This window comes from Falco cherrug, chromosome 2 (assembly GCF_023634085.1).
Source record: "Falco cherrug isolate bFalChe1 chromosome 2, bFalChe1.pri, whole genome shotgun sequence".
NCBI lineage: Eukaryota > Metazoa > Chordata > Aves > Falconiformes > Falconidae > Falco > Falco cherrug.
In genome coordinates, this window is record NC_073698.1 from 65,287,238 (window position 1) to 65,304,938 (window position 17,701).

Here is a 17,701-nt window from a genome sequence, read left to right on the forward strand (position 1 = left end):
CTCTTCCAGCATTTTCAAGGAAATACTGAGAATACTGATACTGATTGGCCAAATTCTCTTTACTCTGGCTGCTGTTTTTCTTATAAGTCTTGTTATAAAGACTTACCTCATAGGACCGTATTATCGCAAGTTGCATGCGGAAAGCAAAGGGAACAAAGAAATCCTCATTCTAGGAATAACTGCATTCATCTTCCTTATGTTAACGGTAATCTTTTACATTAATAAAACATTTTGATAGATGTGGTAGTTTACTGCATCAGTATCACAGAAACCATCAGACTTACTGTTATTGCATAGCCATGTACCTCTGTAGTTAACTGGTTTTAAAATGTTTTAAAACATCTCCTATATGCACAAACGATTTATGCATTACAGCATAGATGAGTAAGAAGAGATAAAATTTTAAATTCTATCAGCTGAACTTCTGCTGGTAACTTTTAATACAGCCAGTTAAAGGATCATGATTCTATTTTTAATTTTGGGCTACTTCATGCATTTGAAAATAACTTAGGATGGGTTTTGAGATACTGATAATGGCTGATTGTGACATTTTCTCACAAGTTTCTTTTCGATAGCTAATTCTCAACATGGTTTTTATAAAATAATTTTCTGTGGGAGATAGACTGGTGGCATGAAGTTGAGAAAGTAAAGAAATGTCTTAAGGTTCATAGGTCTTGATATCCCTTGTGGGTTTGGTTCGTTTTCCTCTGAATCTCCCTCCTATTTGTTTGTATCTTATGTTTCAGCCCTCTGAAAAGCTATTCTGCTGGGGAGCAGAATGTGACAGTCGCTGATAATGTTGTGGGTTTGAAACTCCATTATCCTGGATGTGCAGATTGTTATGTGTTCTGAGAATTTCTGAGAAAAAATATCCCAAAAAGTTCCTGTGCATGTGCCTTTTTTTCTAGAGGTATTTGCTTAATTATTACAGGTCCAACAGAGAAAGCTGACCTCCTCCAGGAAGAAGGTCAAGGAAGAAGTTAGTGAGAACATAGCTTTACAATTTGTTGATTTCTATTGTATAGGTTGAAAATGCCATCCCTCTAATTGGCTAATCACTTTCCAAACGTGTCATCTAATGAGGGAAAGAATAGAACTAGTTTCTCCTTTTTACTTTCTAACAAGCAGACTTCACATTTGTAGAACAACTTCAATAAAGAACAACAACCAAACCACAAAAGTTGCATAAAATATTATGGTATGTAGAAGCAGTCTTACTTTCATTAAAAATATAGCCTACTTAGTCTGATGTGATTGAATTGGGTGTCTTGTGCCCAAATCATAACAAATGTACAAGGAGTTTGTCTATATGACTTTACATAATAGATGTGTGTGTATACAAACCCGAGGGAGTATATGCTTGGGTGGTGGATTCATGCTGTGAAAACAGAATGCTTCTTCAGCATGGGAAGCATTTGTGAAGGAGCAAATATTTTGTGTGCTTTAAGTGAAAACGATTTTCCTTTTAAAGTTGATAAATAATGTATAAAAGGGAACAGTATAAAGGATACTGCGTGTAACCTCAGTAAACCAGTTGAGGTGCTTGCTATTCACTGACAGTGATACGTTCATTATAGTAATGCTACAAGCTACGGTTTGAGCACAAAGACTTTAAAAAAGAAAGAAAAAAAAAGCCCCCAAAACAAATAAGTATTTAGTTGTCCAGCTGAACAGATCAATAAAAAAATTTTCTGGAAAACAAATCTTAATTGGTGTAGAGGCCCTACTGTGTCAGGAATAGAAACGTAGGGTGGGGGATGGTAATCTAATTTGTAAAAATGTTGCATGTGTTTGGAAAGGATAAATTAAGGGTTTTGGGTACCAGCTAGGAAAGCAATTATCTTTCTCCATGGAAAACCAAGCCTAATTATCAATGGAGTTTGTATAATTATCTGCAAACACAGAATTTTCCATGCTGGTGTAATTCTAAAAAAGCTTTTGAATTTGTAGGAGGAATATGAGAGTGCATATTTTAGTGGCCTTAGCCAAAGATGACTCTGCAGCTCCATTTAGAAAACTTGTTTTTAAACAAAATATTTTAACTCGACTCACTTTCTAGCATGTGAGTTATTCTGCAGGCCACATCCTTTCCAGTACATGACAAAGAGGGTAGGAATGATATAATTTTCCTGCTTCATGCATACAGTTACTTGTTACGTGCTGCAGTGTTGAATGGATTTCTGGGGTACACCAAAGTTTATCCTGTATTGGGGTTCATCTGTAACACTAGCACATGTAATGCACATTATATATATTTATAAACTTATTTTACTTGTTTTCAGTGTTTGAGAAACTCAGATGACTGATTAAACAAGAATTGCCTTTTGTCTACCAATAAGGGCAAGTTCTATATGGGAAAGCAAGAGGGAGGATAGGACAGAAGAGGTTCCTACACTGCAGCATGAGTAAGCAATTTTGATGTAGGAATTATCTTGTCAGTTGAAGAACTTCCTGTATGGAAGTGACTTTTGAGCATTTCTGAACTGCTTAGCTCATTGGATAACATTGCAACGCACTAAATCTGAAATGGGATCTTAAATACGTTTCTTCTTGATAAACTATCTTAAATGTAAAAGATGCACCAAACCTCAAATATGAGATTTTATTTTTACCAGGATTTGGAGCTTAAGATACCCCTTTCTCTTCCCAAGTATACTGGGAACTGAAATTCCCCTCCCTTTTGTTCCTCAACTAGATAGGCAGATCAGGTTGGGGGATCATGTCAAGTGCCAATCCTATAAAAGTCTAGCTGACTTTGAGACGCAGTTGTGCATCTTTTAATCATGTACCTTGTCATCAGTAGCAAAGGTTCAGTAGATCATTACTACATCTTCTTTTCAGGCTTTGAATTATGCAGACACTCTTTTTTTTTTTTTTTTTTTAAAAAAAAAATACTGGGGAACTGTTCTCTAGAATCACAATGTAAAGGGCAAATGTAGCATATGGTTTTAAATATGACCATTTTAGGATTGATGGCCAAACTGGTACTTCTAGGGTGAGATACATACCACAGTGAGCTGAAGAACATGTTATAAGTCAGCCAGAGTGTTCACTGGTGTAGTGTTGCTTTTTCATGTTCTGTATGTACAGAAACATTACAAGGAAAATTGTTTTAAACACTATCCTGATAACGAATTGTAGTATTAGATATCTGCTGATGAACAGTGGTCAGTTTTGTTTTGTTTTAAAACTACCTCGCTGAATGTAATGAAGGAATTGGATAAAAATAAAACCTGACCTGACAAAAAGGTTAGTAGTTATATTTACATATTTATAGAACTGTGCATACACATGGGGTTGGAGGGAAAGTGGCTTCCAGTTTGACTGCGTTCTTGTTGTCCTGGGATGATGGCAGCAGATAGAAACTGCCAGCTTGTTTTATATACCAAAAAGATGAAAAGAGAATAGAGCTATGTTATTGCAGTACTCTATATGTGAAAATGTACGTACTTTTTCCTGCAGTGTATTAGGAATGTCATTCCTGGTTTGCCTGGTGTATTTCTCAATGGTTCATAACCTGCTTATGAACTCCTATCAATTAAAAGGAGAAGATTAAGGAAGAACTGTAATCTTAAATATTCTAGTTAATTATTTCATAAAATGCAGTTGAGATGGTGTTTTTACAAGACTCACTAAAAATTGTTTTCATTTCTATTAGACTTTACTTTCTTAAAATGCAAGCTTAGAATTCATTTCTTTACTCATGGGCAAATTCAAGTTACTAAAGCCTGAAATTCTAATACATTTGTTTCCATCAGGAATTTCTTTAATTTTACTGGCTTACCATATTCATTAAGCTTCTATGATGATTAAAAAGTAGCAATAAGATACACATTATTAGAGAATATAGGTAAAACAACTGCTGAATAAATAGTTGAAATTCAACTGGAACATGTTATAGCAGTAATGTTTTTTTCTTTATTGCTGTGGTAGAACATTTGAACATAAAAATCCAATATTCTAGTGAAAACGAAGCAATCTTTTCTGAATTAGAGTAAAATGAGACCTTTGAAAACAACTGAAAACTAAATTGTATTGGGAAAAACATGTAAATTGACAAAACTTTTCATGTCATTATGACTGCAAAGCTTTCTGTAATGTAAGAGTTGAGAAAAGGACAGTGCAGAGAGCCCAGGGATTAGTAATCGTTAGAACCCTGTTTGGTAAAGGCAAAACATTAAAAATGATGCAAGCAGAGAGGGAATACTAAATGCAAAATATTTTTCAAGTTTTACTCGTATAAGAAATCTTGCTTGAAATGCCCTCTTGCCAGTAAAACAAACCCTCTCCTGTGTATGTGTGTGTGCACGTATGCCCACACATTATAAGTAATAAATCCTGATGCTATAGATTTAGTTGAGGAAATGTGTCTACTCATTGGTAATATTATTGGACAACCAGAGACCAGGATGGCAATAATAAAAGGAATCTCTGTATAAATCTAGATAAAAATCTGAAGAACAGATGGTAGGAGGGGGTATGTGGTTAATAAAATAATGTAATTTCTGATTCTTTTCTTGCCCTCTCATCTACTCTACACTTTTTGGTGTATAGAGCAACCTGTAGATTTTGTAGACCTGAAGTTGTGTAGTACCTAAAGAGTAGACAAGAAATAGCAAAATTTGTCTTTTTATCTACCAGGCCCTTGAGCTGTTTGCCATAGTGTGAAGACATAGAATTCAGTTTCTATGCTGTGGGAGCAAACCTAACCAGACATACAGTTCCTTCTAGTTATGTCTGATGCTTTCTGAACAAGCATGTTTCTTTCACGCTTAAATTGCTCCTTGCCTGAACAGCAATTCTCATAACAGCACAGTATTATGCAGTTCTGATATCAGAGATCCTAAATAATTTCTTATAAAATAACCTAACAATGTACATGGGAGTACCTAAAATATTAGCTATAAAAGTTTTGATCTGGAGCTCTATTATGGCTGATAACAATAAAAATAATTTCAACTTTATTTGAAGAGGCTATATTGGATCTTAATCATACTCAAACATGGGATTGAGAAGAGCTTAAAGGAAACAGTTATGAATAGGAAACATTTATATTATTCATCTTTTGGTGATTTTAAAGCCTTTCATATAGATTTCCTTCTTCCCTCTTACAATTTGAGATTGTGGTGAAAAGCACTGAAACTTTTTCTTTTTTTAAGATGAGAGTAATACTACAATGTTGTTGGTTTTGCCTGATTAGCACCTATTTGCATTAGTAGACACAACCAATTCATTGTCTTAAATGTCTTGCGATAAATTACGGATTGTTAGCACAGACGGAGTTATGTGATGAGCATTCAGACATTTATACTTCAATACACAAAATTCTGGCATTTAGGTAGCATTTTATACATAGCTTGGAGACTTGTTTATTGTGTCTTTTGCTCTCTTCCATTAATTTCAAGTCACTTGAGTTTTAGCTTCATACCTTACAGTGTAACACCATTCATGATGTGGTGAATGTTGTAAATAAATGTACTATGGTATATTGTTGTTTAAATTAGTTTGGAAATAAGTCTTCACTTTTAAATGTTCCATTAATATTCATACCATTGCCCTTCCTCAGTAAGATGACCATCTGCAGAAGCATGGTCTTAAAGTAATTATTTTAAAATTTATTTTATACAGACTAAAGTACTGCTTGCTTTTTTTAATGTTCCGAGCATTGTATTAAGCAGTTGTTTTGTTTTTAGTTCAGTCTCTTTACATATATTTCATCTCTTCCTTCTAGTACTGTATTCAAATAATAAAAAAGAATGAAGCAGTCTGAATTCTTTCAAACAGATATTGTGCTTCATTTCAGCAGTTTGCTTCACATACTTAAATACATCCCTTTTCAGTAAAGTACACAGGCACATTTAAGTCCTGTTTACAATAATAAAATGTAATTTATGTGTGGGACTTCTGCTAAATTGAAAGTATTCTCCCAAATTACAAGCTTTGATTTTTATTTTTTCCCCTTATTTGACAGCTGGAAAATATGCTGTTCTTACATTGAGGTTGTGAAATAAAGCAGTATTATGTAATCCTGACTCTGAAGCTGTTATAGTCTGTCTTGTTTTTGTGAAATCAGATGCTATCCTTAAGAATGACACAAAGCATTATAGTGTAGATTAAGAAATGTATTTTTGTTTTTTGTGGGGAAGGAGGAAACATGGAGGGCAAGCTGGTTTTGTGAGTCTTGTGCAGCATTGTATTTATACAAAACACTGAAATACATACACTGAATTCCATTTGTTGTTGCACTTGCATAAAGACATAGTAGCTTCCTCTACATTCAGTATAATGTACAGTTTTGTAATTTCACTGTGAAATGGTATATAAAGTCACTCAGGGCTAGAGAACAGCAATAGATTCTCTGTTATTCCTTGACAGATCACAGAGCTGTTGGATGTTTCAATGGAGCTGGGATGCTTCTTAGCCGGAGCTCTGATCTCTTCTCAGGGTCACATGGTTACTGAGGAGATCATGTCCTGTATTGAACCAATACGTGACTTTCTTGCCATCATTTTCTTTGCGTCCATAGGTAACTTCTAAGAAAACTTACTTAAAAATAGTGTTAACCTACAAATGTGGGGGAGGAGAAGAAAGTGGTGTCCATAAATTAATGGGAGGAGATAGACTGTTATTTTGTTGAAATACTGAACTGTTAACTGACCACAATATTGGTTTGCCTTTGCTAAATTTTTAAATGTAACATTAATTTTCTTAAGCAATTTCCATGTTGTACTCTCAATTCTTGTTGTAATGTTAGTTTTTCATTGGTGATTCTGAATTCAAGCTATTTAAAACATAACTAAAAATTTTAAGGGAAAAAGATTTTTGTTTGGCTGTTGGGTTTTGTGTTTTGTGTTTTTTTAAAATGTTCTTCTGTCTTCACAGCTGCTATATTCGTAATTTATACTAAAATTGCATTACTGTTTTGAGTCAATTGGTAGAGTAGATTTCAGGTTCTTGTAGCGTGGTTTTCTCCAGAAGCAGGATATGATAATGGAAACATCATTTTTTATAGTATCTTGTTTCTTTAGTTAGGGAAATGTGATCTGTGTGTTCTCAACACAGGGAAGAAATAATTGAATAAGATGTATCTCAGAGACTACCTGAACTACCAACTGAAATGCAGCATTGGTGCCTAAGGCCAGGAGACTAACTCATAATGCTTGTTATCCAAAACAAGTTAACTCTGAGAATATTTACAATCAGTAGCTTGTTTTGAACTGCTGCGTTCTCTAGCTGTCCATGCATGCCTCAATACACTTTCTCTAAAGGAAACTGAAACAGGTTACTGAAGTGTTTAGGTACAGCAAATGAGGAGACTGGCCCTGTGAAACCACTTGCCTCTCCCTGTGGGTTTTATAGGAGATGTGTGTCCTGTTTTGGGGGCATTGCAAGGTCTAAAACGGGAGATTTGAATGTGGCCCATTGCACAAATCCAACCTCCTTCAGCCTGTGCTTACTCGGACATCCTTAGGGGTTGGGTTTTTTTTGTTGTTATCCCCTGCCCCCAGACCACTCTTGGTTTTTCTTCTGGTTTTAAGTTTTCTATTTATCTTCATATATTTATTCAGATAATAGTGAAGTCCCATCATCAGCATAATTTTAATGCCTTTTCTTATGTATCTGTCTAATACCCATTGTCTCATAACAGAAACTAAACCTGTTTCTGGGGATTGTCAAAATAAAAAGGAAATAGTCATGCTTGCCAGTCTTCTTTTTTTTTTTTAACCCAGCCCATGATAATACCTTGTGCTGTTCAGTCAGATTGCTTAGTAATATATATATTTATTTGAATAACTTATTTTTTAATAAAGGGAGGAAAGTAGTGAGCAGTGATAAAACTTTCAGGCCCATATATCTGACAGGGTTGGATGAGATATTGCTAAATGCTCACAGGTTAAGCTGTGTATGTGTTTCAATAAAGATGTTGATGGAGCAGATAATGTTATTTGTGATACAAAGCATGACAAGTAATTATAAGCCCAAAGTTAATTTTACAAGGGATTGAACAAAAATACTGTCCTACGCTCCTGTGACTACGTAAATTAAAACTAGAGATAAGACTTGAGAGTACAGGAAAATAGCAAGACCTCAGCTGGCATGCTGGCAGCACTCCGTATAGCCTATGTTATACTGTAAAGAAATTATTTCAGTAGTTCTAGCACAGAATAAAAAAAAATAATCCTTTTAACTGTTGTTATCATTCTAATTGCAAGAAGGGAAAGAAAATAAAATTGCCTAACAAGTTTGTATGTTTTTACAGAAAATGGGTGTCATTCCTGCCTCAGAAGAAAGTTAGCTAAAAATCAGGAAAAGGAGCTATGTTATAAGTCTCTGACAGAATGTGATAATGCTTGCTTGTAAAAACAACAAAACACACAAACAAAACCCCAAACACCATCACCACGACCACCACCCTCTCCATAAATATTATCTCACCCTTCCCCCTTTACTTTCAACTGCTTTCAAATTTTGTGGTTAACAGGAAGTTCTGTGGGGTGGCATGGAGGTAGGTTTTAAAAAGGAGTGATGTGACATTGCAAAGAAAACCTGAGCAGGATAAAAATGATTCCTTGAACTTTTCAAGAAGAAATCTAGTAAGAAAAGACTTCTTGCTTGCTCTCTACTTACATATGTACACATGCAAATTATATGTGTCTATAAATATATGGAGATTCACTATGTGGAATTATGTCAAAGCCACAGTGAAGGATTCTTCTCTCTGGCCTAAAAAGGCTTGTTGCTATACGCAGCAAGCACCCTATTATAGAGAGAAGATACGCTTGAGATCCTCAGGTGGGATGGTACACTACTGCAGTAATGTAATTTCTGTTCCCTTTTAGAGTAAATGAGTAAACAGAAAAAAATCAACTTAATTGAAAACTGATTCTAAATATGTCACTTGGAAAAGTTAGTTCCTATGTTGCTTGTTTTAAATGCCTGCTTTTCTGTTCTCACTACAGAAATCCTTCTGGTGCCTAAAAGCTGGGCTGAATAGTACTTGTTCGTGTAATTTCTGTAACAGTGGTCCTGCCCTTAGCTTGACCTGTGTAATGCTACTGCTTTCAAATTCATGCATGGGTGCATCTGTGGGAATAATACATCTTTGCAGTTAGGCATTAACAACTGCATTTTGAGTTACTCTCCGTACATTCATTTAGGCCTGTCTGTGTTCCTCAAGGTTTCTGGCGCTCTCTATGCTGTCTTCTGAGGTTAGAAAGATTCTGTTAGTCTCTGTCCTCACTAACATTTTTGAGAGACTATCTGGACTGGTCCCTTACAGTCACATTGTCAGAACTTTCTCATTTCTGTTTTGGTACCTAGTACTCAGATCCTTCCCTTTCTACCTCTGCATAATTTCATTTTGTTTTGGTTGTTTTTTGGAAAGATGGAAGGCATCTTTGCATAGACTGTTTGACTTATTTTTAAAGGCAGTATACAAGGGCTTATAATTACTTTGTAGACAAAATTATTTTTTGACAGTCTACAAGGTGTGTTGTCAATGTGCTGCACAGATGTAGTCACTTGCCAGGCTCCATGTTTTCCTTCTGGGTGGTCAGCATTGGACCATGAATGCAAGACGCTGAAAATTCTTTATCAATGAGGTCTTTTTCTTCAGAAGATGGGTGATGCTGACACTGTCAGTGCTACCACTGTCCAGAACAAACACACGCTCAATGTTTCTCTAATAAGCCTCTTAACATTTCTGTTGAATTTGAGAGAAATCAAAGAAAGATCCCAACTGGAATTTGTTAGGTGACATAAATCTCTTATTCATCCAGCTCTACTGCTTTGTTGTCCTGCATGGAACTGAATGAAACTTGGAGGTTTCAAGCTTTCAGAACTGGCATTAGAATCAAGAGGGTTTTCCCCTTTGCAGAAAGATAGAAATGAATGTTGCTTTCCCTCTCCACTGCGTAATAATCTAGCCAGGGATGCAGCATTTATTGCATTTGCTAACTACGATCTCAGGTTCATTAAGGCTATTACTGGAGACAGCATCCTAACGCATTGCTAATGTGATTTTTCTGAGTGATGTCCTGTCTTGAGGATGTGTCAGAAGTAATTCTGCTGGCTCTGATTTGACCAACAGAGTTCTGGTTTCTGTAATCTTGTTTGCCATCAAGGATCTCCAAGATTCCTTTTCTTGATGCTGGATCATCCAAGATGTGGTCGTGACATTTGGATCTTTGCATGCTGTTTAGCAATTATCCAGCAGATCAGTGGAACCTGTCCAACTAGGGGGGAGAGACAGTTTTCTTGTTAAGAAAAAAGTACTTATAAAAAGAATGTGCAAAATCTTGCCTGTAATCATCCATAGAAGAACACAGACCAACTTAAGCAAGTGCTTCTTGGCTTGATGTTAATGCAGGGTCACCTGCGCCTCAAGGCCTCCATTCCAGCTATCCCAGAACACTGCTTAGAATTGAAGTCCAGTGGTTTATGCTCAGCTCTGTAAAAATGTACCTAAGTGATATCCTAACTATTGGTGACTGGCCAGCATGCCATGTGCTACCTGATAACAGTGGTGAAGTTCTTGAGTTATTCAACTGAAGCATTTCTTCCATTTTAGAGAACAAGTCCGTAATGACTCCTGAGCTTAGTCAGGAAGTCTGATTAAAACCATTGAAATAAATGTCCATATTCATGCACTTTCTGTTCACAAAGTTAATCTTTCTGATAATGTTCGTGTTGTCAGGGAGGCTTCATGTCCCTGCATAGTAGTCTGATATGACTTCTGGCCTTATCCAAAGTTTTCATCTAGGGCTGGGGCAAAAGTCTAACCATGAAATTCACTGTGGTGGGATTTATTTTCCCCGAAACGTGTCTGTGTGCTGGGATGTTGGTTTGCTTGCTAAGAATAGCGTATGTAACAGGTTAAGGCTTGCTTCACCTTGCAGACACTTACCCCCATAGGACTGGTAGAAATCTGTGGTAGTTTGTGCCTCAGCTCTTTGGAATATGGTAATAATCTCCATGTCGGGCAACAGTTCAAATGGACTTCAGACTGCCTGTCTGTGCCAGAACTGAAAAGGTATCTCCACCAGGAGTGATGAGAGCACTGGGCCTCCCCCTGAAATCTTCAATTCCAGATGTGGCAGAGCTTTGGCCCTCTTGCCAAACAAGACATTGTTATAGGCTGTAGTATTCTAGTTGTTTTCATGTATGTTTCTGAGACAAGCCTAAAGGTGAATGAGCAACATGCATATGATACACAGTAAAAAAAAGAAACTACTTGTCCCTCCATGTGCATGTGTACACACATTTGGATTTCTTTTTTTGGTGAGGTGTTCATCGCTCTTATTCTGCTATCTCTCCCCTTATTCTGATAGTCTTTTGCATTTATGCTTCAGTAGTTGGAAGGAATTTAAGAAATAAAACAGGGTGTGTACATGCTGACTGGGTATATTACCTGCATAAAAATATCTGATGTACTTGATGTATGTTTCCGTTCAGAAGGGAATGTGCATATGAGCAAATCATTGTGAAGTTACTGTAAGTAACTTCTCTTGTGCACTCAAGAAGAGAAATGACGTAGTTTTCTGTAGTTCTCCAGATCTGTGGTGCGCTATAGGGCAGGAAGGATTAATGAAAACTTGTCTTGCATTAAAGTAAGAAGTTACAGCATTGATTTACATGCCTCATGCTTTAGAAAACTAAACTGTCTTGGCCTTCACTAGAAATAATAGGGTTGGGGAACTGGAGCTATTATGGATTTATGAGGAACACCACCCCTGTTTTGGTTCCTCTTTTTAAGAGCTTTTATGAAAGAGCAATAAGCTTCCAAAGATACAGTTATGTTTGCCAGCACAAGTTCTTCATACCCTAGGAGGAAAAAATGGACTTAGTCAGTTGAGTAACATTCTTTCTGAGTGACTCCAGGACTAATTATTTGGAGACATTCAAAACCCACCTGGATGTGACTCTGTGCAACTTTCTCTGGGAGAACCTGCTGTAGCAGGGGGTTGGACTAGATGATCTCCAGAGGTGCTTTCCAACCCTGATATTTCCATGATTCTGTGTGAATTCTTCAGCAAGTATTTCTTTTTCTTATGTTTAATGTTAGTGGGATTTAGTTTTAAATTTCTGTGTTCTTTATGGTTCTTGTTATCTTGCCTCATACAACTAACAAAGTAAAATGACAGAAGAATTGGGGGGATGGGGGGGGAAGAGACACCTCACCCCTGAAAAAAAACCCAACAACATCATAGCAATGGGGTTTTATATAATTCCTCAATTCTTAGACCATGCTCAGGGGTTTATGACTTGACCCAATTCCAGTCTAAGTGACTTTCCCGGTTCATGTGACTTTCAGCGTTTGCAAGTGAGGGTCATGGGATCAAAACAGTTACACTTTCTGTTGTGGCTGCAGCCTATACAAATACTGAATATCACGTTCGTCCCATAGTGATAGTCCATTACCATCTCATACAAAAATGTTAAATGGCTAGCAAAGTGCATTATAGTCGCTGTGCAGAACAAAGGAATTATTTTCCTGCAGTATTTTTATAGCTTTCATTAGATGTGTGTTTCAGATTTGGATTGTTGACTGGTGTGGAAAAGAGAAAACTTCATAAACAGAAGTGCTCGTGCATCAGTCATACACAATTTAACTCAACTGAGAATATTGTTTGTGTTAAACCACTCCAAAGGAAAAATGGTTGGATAGCGCAGGAAGTGCTTTAGTGATCGAGTAGGTAGTGTTGGTAGGTATGTCAGGGCTTTTTGTTTGTTTGTTTCTGAGAAGAGAGTCTTAATTAAATCTGTTATTAATTCAGAAAATGATCAAATTATGGTGTTGTCCTTAAACTTTGAAATATTGTTTTCTTTCCTCTTAGGACTTCATGTTTTTCCCACATTTGTAATCTATGAACTCACGGTCTTACTATTCCTTACATTGTCTGTGGTCATAATGAAGGTATTTTCTTTTTCTCTTTTTTATCTTTTAATAATCTAAATAATCTTTGTGCTGCATGCCCTAATGAAAATTCTGTGCGAGATCTGAACATCTGATGTAACAGAGAATGTTACTTCTTTATGCAAATCCGTATTTGGAGGAATCTTACTGATTAGAATACGTTTTGATACAACATTCTTAGGGTATTAAAAAAATGAAAGATTTTATTTGAAATTTAAAGTAAGCTACACAGAGAAACATCTACCTATCTAGCTTGAGATTTGTGACAAAATTATCAAGTGTTTTTATTATAGTCAACAAGATACTGCTTTTTACTGTGCAATGTACATTTGTCTCTTTTGGCATTAATACAGAAGATGCATTTATAAGTGTACTAGTTTATGTCCAGAATTACTGCATTAGATGCTATGTATCTTACAAAGATTGTACTGCTTTCTTTATTACACTTCTGTTATTTAAAAACCAAACAAACAAAACAAGCCCACAACAACCCCAAAAAACAACGTTTTTAAAGTTTGTCTTGGCAGTGCTTGTCCTTTCTCTGATTCTTCCAAAGACCAGCCAGTATATCAAGTGGATTGTCTCAGCAGGACTGGCACAAGTCAGTGAATTCTCTTTTGTTCTGGGAAGTAGAGCACGCAGAGCAGGGATCATATCTCGGGAGGTAAGCTGTTCTATAGTTATTAACTTTGCTTTTTGCACCTGAATATTTTACTGGGATTTTGTATTACAGTGTATCTGAAATACCAATACATTCCAATTTTGTGGCATCCTTCAACTGTTAGCATACAAATGGAGACATTTATGTCCCTGACAAGTGTTCTTGGCTCTGTTTTTTACTTGTTTCATACTGTAGTTTAATATTTTAAATAGCAGGGTTTAGTTTTAAATAGCTTAGTTATAAATGCTTTACCTTAACTGCTCTCACTTATAATTTCTTTATTAACTGAGCAGTGAGCTGTAGATAGCACCCACGTCACTAAGACTGAGAAGCTTTTGCTTTTAAAATCTTGATACCGCTATAGAAAGAGGTAACTGAAAGTATAGGGTTTGACTAAGGAAATATTATTAAATAAGAACTACAGAGCAGATATGGTGAAGTGGAAATTGCCTTAACACTTAAACAAGTAAACTTGTAATCTTTACCTGCAAAGCTTGTTTATTTAAAATCCTCTGCAGAAGAAACAACAAGCTTTTTCACTAGTCATGAAAAAATCCCCATGGAGGGAAGTCTTAAACTAAGTTTTATATTGAAGCTGTGAGAACATTATTTTTTTCAAGATGAAGTCTGCTTTGTGAAATTAAGTAAATTATGGCTGTAGAGATACAACAACTGACCTCACTTTGTAGTGCTAGCTGTTTTCTCCTCTGTGTCTCTGCTCACAAAAATACTCTGCTGGCGCTCTGAGCTGTTCATTGTTTGAGCAAGTGGGCTATATAATGCTGGAACAAATTCCAAATAAAGCACATGTGAAAAACTTACCCACATGTGAACAGCATTGTGTATAGGTGACTCATTTTCATGTTTGCTCCTGCATATAATTAGGAGTTATAAACTGTGTTTGTATAGAGTTTCAAGATACCCATACGTGATCACAGAACCAGTTTAGGGGCCCACCCACTGCACTTGGAGGCCTTTAGGCTTCCATTTTTTTCCTGTGGCAGCTCTCACGTGATAATCTACTGTAGAGGTTTATGTAGCTCTGAAATTTCCAAAAGTCATTCTTCTGTTTGAGACCTCAAAACTACTTCCTGCTGCTCTTTTATAAGATTAATTCAGACGATGTAATTAAGATCATTTTCAGAAGATGTGCAGTATGACTTAAAGGGATTTTATTTGGGTTTTTTTTTTAGTGGCAAACTGTTGTTTTATACAGTGAATGTTGCCATTATATCATTAAACTAGAGTAGTTTTGGGTGGGTTTTGTTGTTGTGGTGTTTTGTGGTTGGGTTTTTTTTTGTAATAAAGAGGCGTTTGGCTTTTGACCTTTTAGCAAACATTAAGCTTTCAAAATTACTATAGGTGTAAATAATTGTTTTTCTATAAGCTCATAATGTTGCTTTTGTGATTGTATCTTCAGGTAAACAAATCACTAGATGATTTGAGCATGCACTTGTTTGCTTTTGTAACAATAAGCATAGTTGTTAGGCAGACAGGTGAAGTCTTTTGACGACACCATCTAGAAGAGTCTGATCTCCTCAAACTTCTAATTGGTTCTTAGTTTACCATGTAACTAAGAGGGGTAATGACTTTTATTTGCAATTTTCAGGTGTATCTTCTTATTCTGAGTGTGACTACTCTAAGCCTTTTACTTGCCCCTGCCCTGTGGAGAGCTGCGATTGTGAAATGTGTTCCGAGACCTGAAAGACGCTCAAGTACTTGATTAAGATTTGCACGTATACAAGAATACATCTTGCAAGGAATATCTTGATTTCTCATTGTATTTCTATGCACTTAGAAAACTAGAGGTTTTGGATAGTCAGTCTCCTTAATGTGCACTTGGTCATAAGCCTTATACTGACCTTAAAACAAACAAAATTTAACATTTTAAAAAATTATATAATTTGAATTGCATAGTTTTTACAAAATTTACTTTCTGACAGATTGGAATCTGCCAGAATATTTGTTCCTGACCCAATCAATTATTCAGAGCATAAATTATTTTTTTAAAAATACAGCATCATGCAAACTGTGTTTATTTTTTGCCTGAATGTGCCTTTTGATTTTCATCCTGTTTCTGCTGGTTCATCACCAGATTTTGTTTAAAGAGAAAAAAAATAATATTATGGTGCCTATGGTATCTTCTTTCACTAAATGACTTGAGTCATTTTTCACATTTAGGAGCTTAATATACTAGTATAAAAATTAATTACAAAACACATTTCTAATGGTGAGTAAGAGTGTAGTCCTCTACGCAAAGAAAAAGGTTAAACTGTTTAGCATCAAAGTGTTGTAAGCAGTGAAATACATATTCCAAATGATGCAGCCAAAATTGTATGGTATTTTATTCCAAATTGCAGCATATAATGCATTTTCCTGTTGTGGTAACTTCTATTTGTGTTAGTTCTTGTATTTATTTACATATTTGACTAAAAGTTGACACAAAGAAAGGGCATAACTTAAGTTATATTTGAATACTGACAGTTGTCACCCATTCTTGTTGCTAACTGCTGTTACAGTAATTGTTTACAGGTTTTTTTCTTTGTTTTAAATAAATTTAGTAAAATTGGGAAGTCTAATTTCAAGCAGATGTGAAAAACATCAGTCTGTAACTTTGGAGGTTGGATGTTATATGACACTGTGCTAGCCTTGAAATTATTTTAAGTAAATTAATTTGCACAAAACTGGAAATGACAGACTGGATGTGTATTTGGAACTCCACGTCTTTAGATATTGCATTTACATTGAATAAATTGTTAGTCTCTTTAAAATATCATGACGTTCTAAAAAACAGTGTTTTGAATGTGATCTTTATAAGTGCTCTGTTCTTTAAAACATTGTAAGTAGCTGAATAAGCCTTGTAAAAGCCCATGCTTTAACTGTCATAAAGACAAGGTACTCACAGGCTATAGTCTACTCTGACAAACGGGTTAAAAATCATCTTGAGGTTTATCTGCTAAAAACAATGCTATTGAAGATATAGTAACACTTTAGGTCAGTATTATACTATCATCTGAAATAACTTTGATGCATTTTTCTAACCATTTTGAGTGTATGTTATGTAGGTTTAAATTGTCAATTAAAATGAAAGCGGTCCTCCAAGTAGCAAACCAAAGCTTTGGATGGATGTGTGCTTTATACCTCTTTCCTCTACTGTAGAACCCTCAGTTTCCTCCTGTGTTTTCTCTTGACATCTACTGGGCTTGTCAAAATGAAGCTTGGACTAGCCTGGAGCGTATACATACTGTTAGGACAGGGTACACTTTATCATAGTGGAGTTCTTGTTACTGGATTCAGAGCTTTCTCTCTGGGCACTAATGCTTCATAAAGGTTGCAAGAATGTAGGGCAATTCCACCTCTCCTTGAATTGTTCCAAAAGTTGTCAAGGAACAGTGACAAATGCAAAGGAAAAAGCTGCCCTATAAACAGGGTTTTTTTTAATAAAATGAATCTGTAACACAAAAGACACTTGAAACTGATTTGTCAGTGTATTTCAATATTTTGTTTTCAAAATACAGAAGTAATTAAAAAATTTTATAGTACTGTTTAATAGTCTACTAGCTTAGACCTTTTTATTCTTTTTCAGGTGCCTCACTAAAATAATTTGTTTTTTAACTGTAGTAGGGAAAGAAATGCTTACTCTATCCACTGACTTAGCTTATAGTTTCTGCTTGAAATACAAGCTTCTCTCCTGTATGCCTCATTTTGGTTTTGAAAGATGTTTATTTCACATGTACTCTGCCACCTATGTTTCAGGGGAGAATAAGCATCTGTGACAGACCGTGGTAAAGACTTTGTATGGTTTCCATTATGTCAGTTAGTTAGCCCTTGAAACTATTACACAAAGTATTACAGCTGCGATGAGTAAACTTTTTTCCTAAATAAATTGCTGTGGCTAATTGTACTTCTCTGGAAAATTCCAGTTAGAGTAGGAAATACTGATCATTTGTGTCTCTTAAAAGATAATCAAGAAAATGTTTTCTTTCTTTTAAAGGAGCTGGGTGAAGAGTCCTCTTGGTACTGTGTCCAATAAGGAAAACAAATACCTAGATACCTTACTGCTTGCCTGGTCTCTGTCACTTCTTTCCCAAACAAATTTTGATTCAGTCATGACTTGGCTAGGC

The 17,701-nt window shown here is 35.7% G+C and overlaps 1 protein-coding gene across 5 annotated transcripts in view; it reads left to right on the top strand.

Annotated features, from left to right (window-relative positions):
• TMCO3 (transmembrane and coiled-coil domains 3) overlaps positions 1–17,045 on the top strand; it is a 36,023-nt gene extending 18,978 nt beyond the window's left edge. For 2 of the 5 annotated variants that reach the window (XM_055702580.1, XM_055702581.1), the window contains exons 9-13: positions 10–205; positions 6,376–6,526; positions 12,837–12,916; positions 13,431–13,580; positions 15,187–17,045. In XM_055702580.1, coding sequence (XP_055558555.1) covers positions 10–205; positions 6,376–6,526; positions 12,837–12,916; positions 13,431–13,580; positions 15,187–15,300 — 691 coding nt within the window. In that variant the 3' untranslated portion in view covers positions 15,301–17,045. The other 3 variants (XM_055702579.1, XR_008730972.1, XM_055702583.1) reach the window with 3 other exon arrangements.
• The last annotated feature ends 656 nt before the right edge of the window (positions 17,046–17,701 follow it).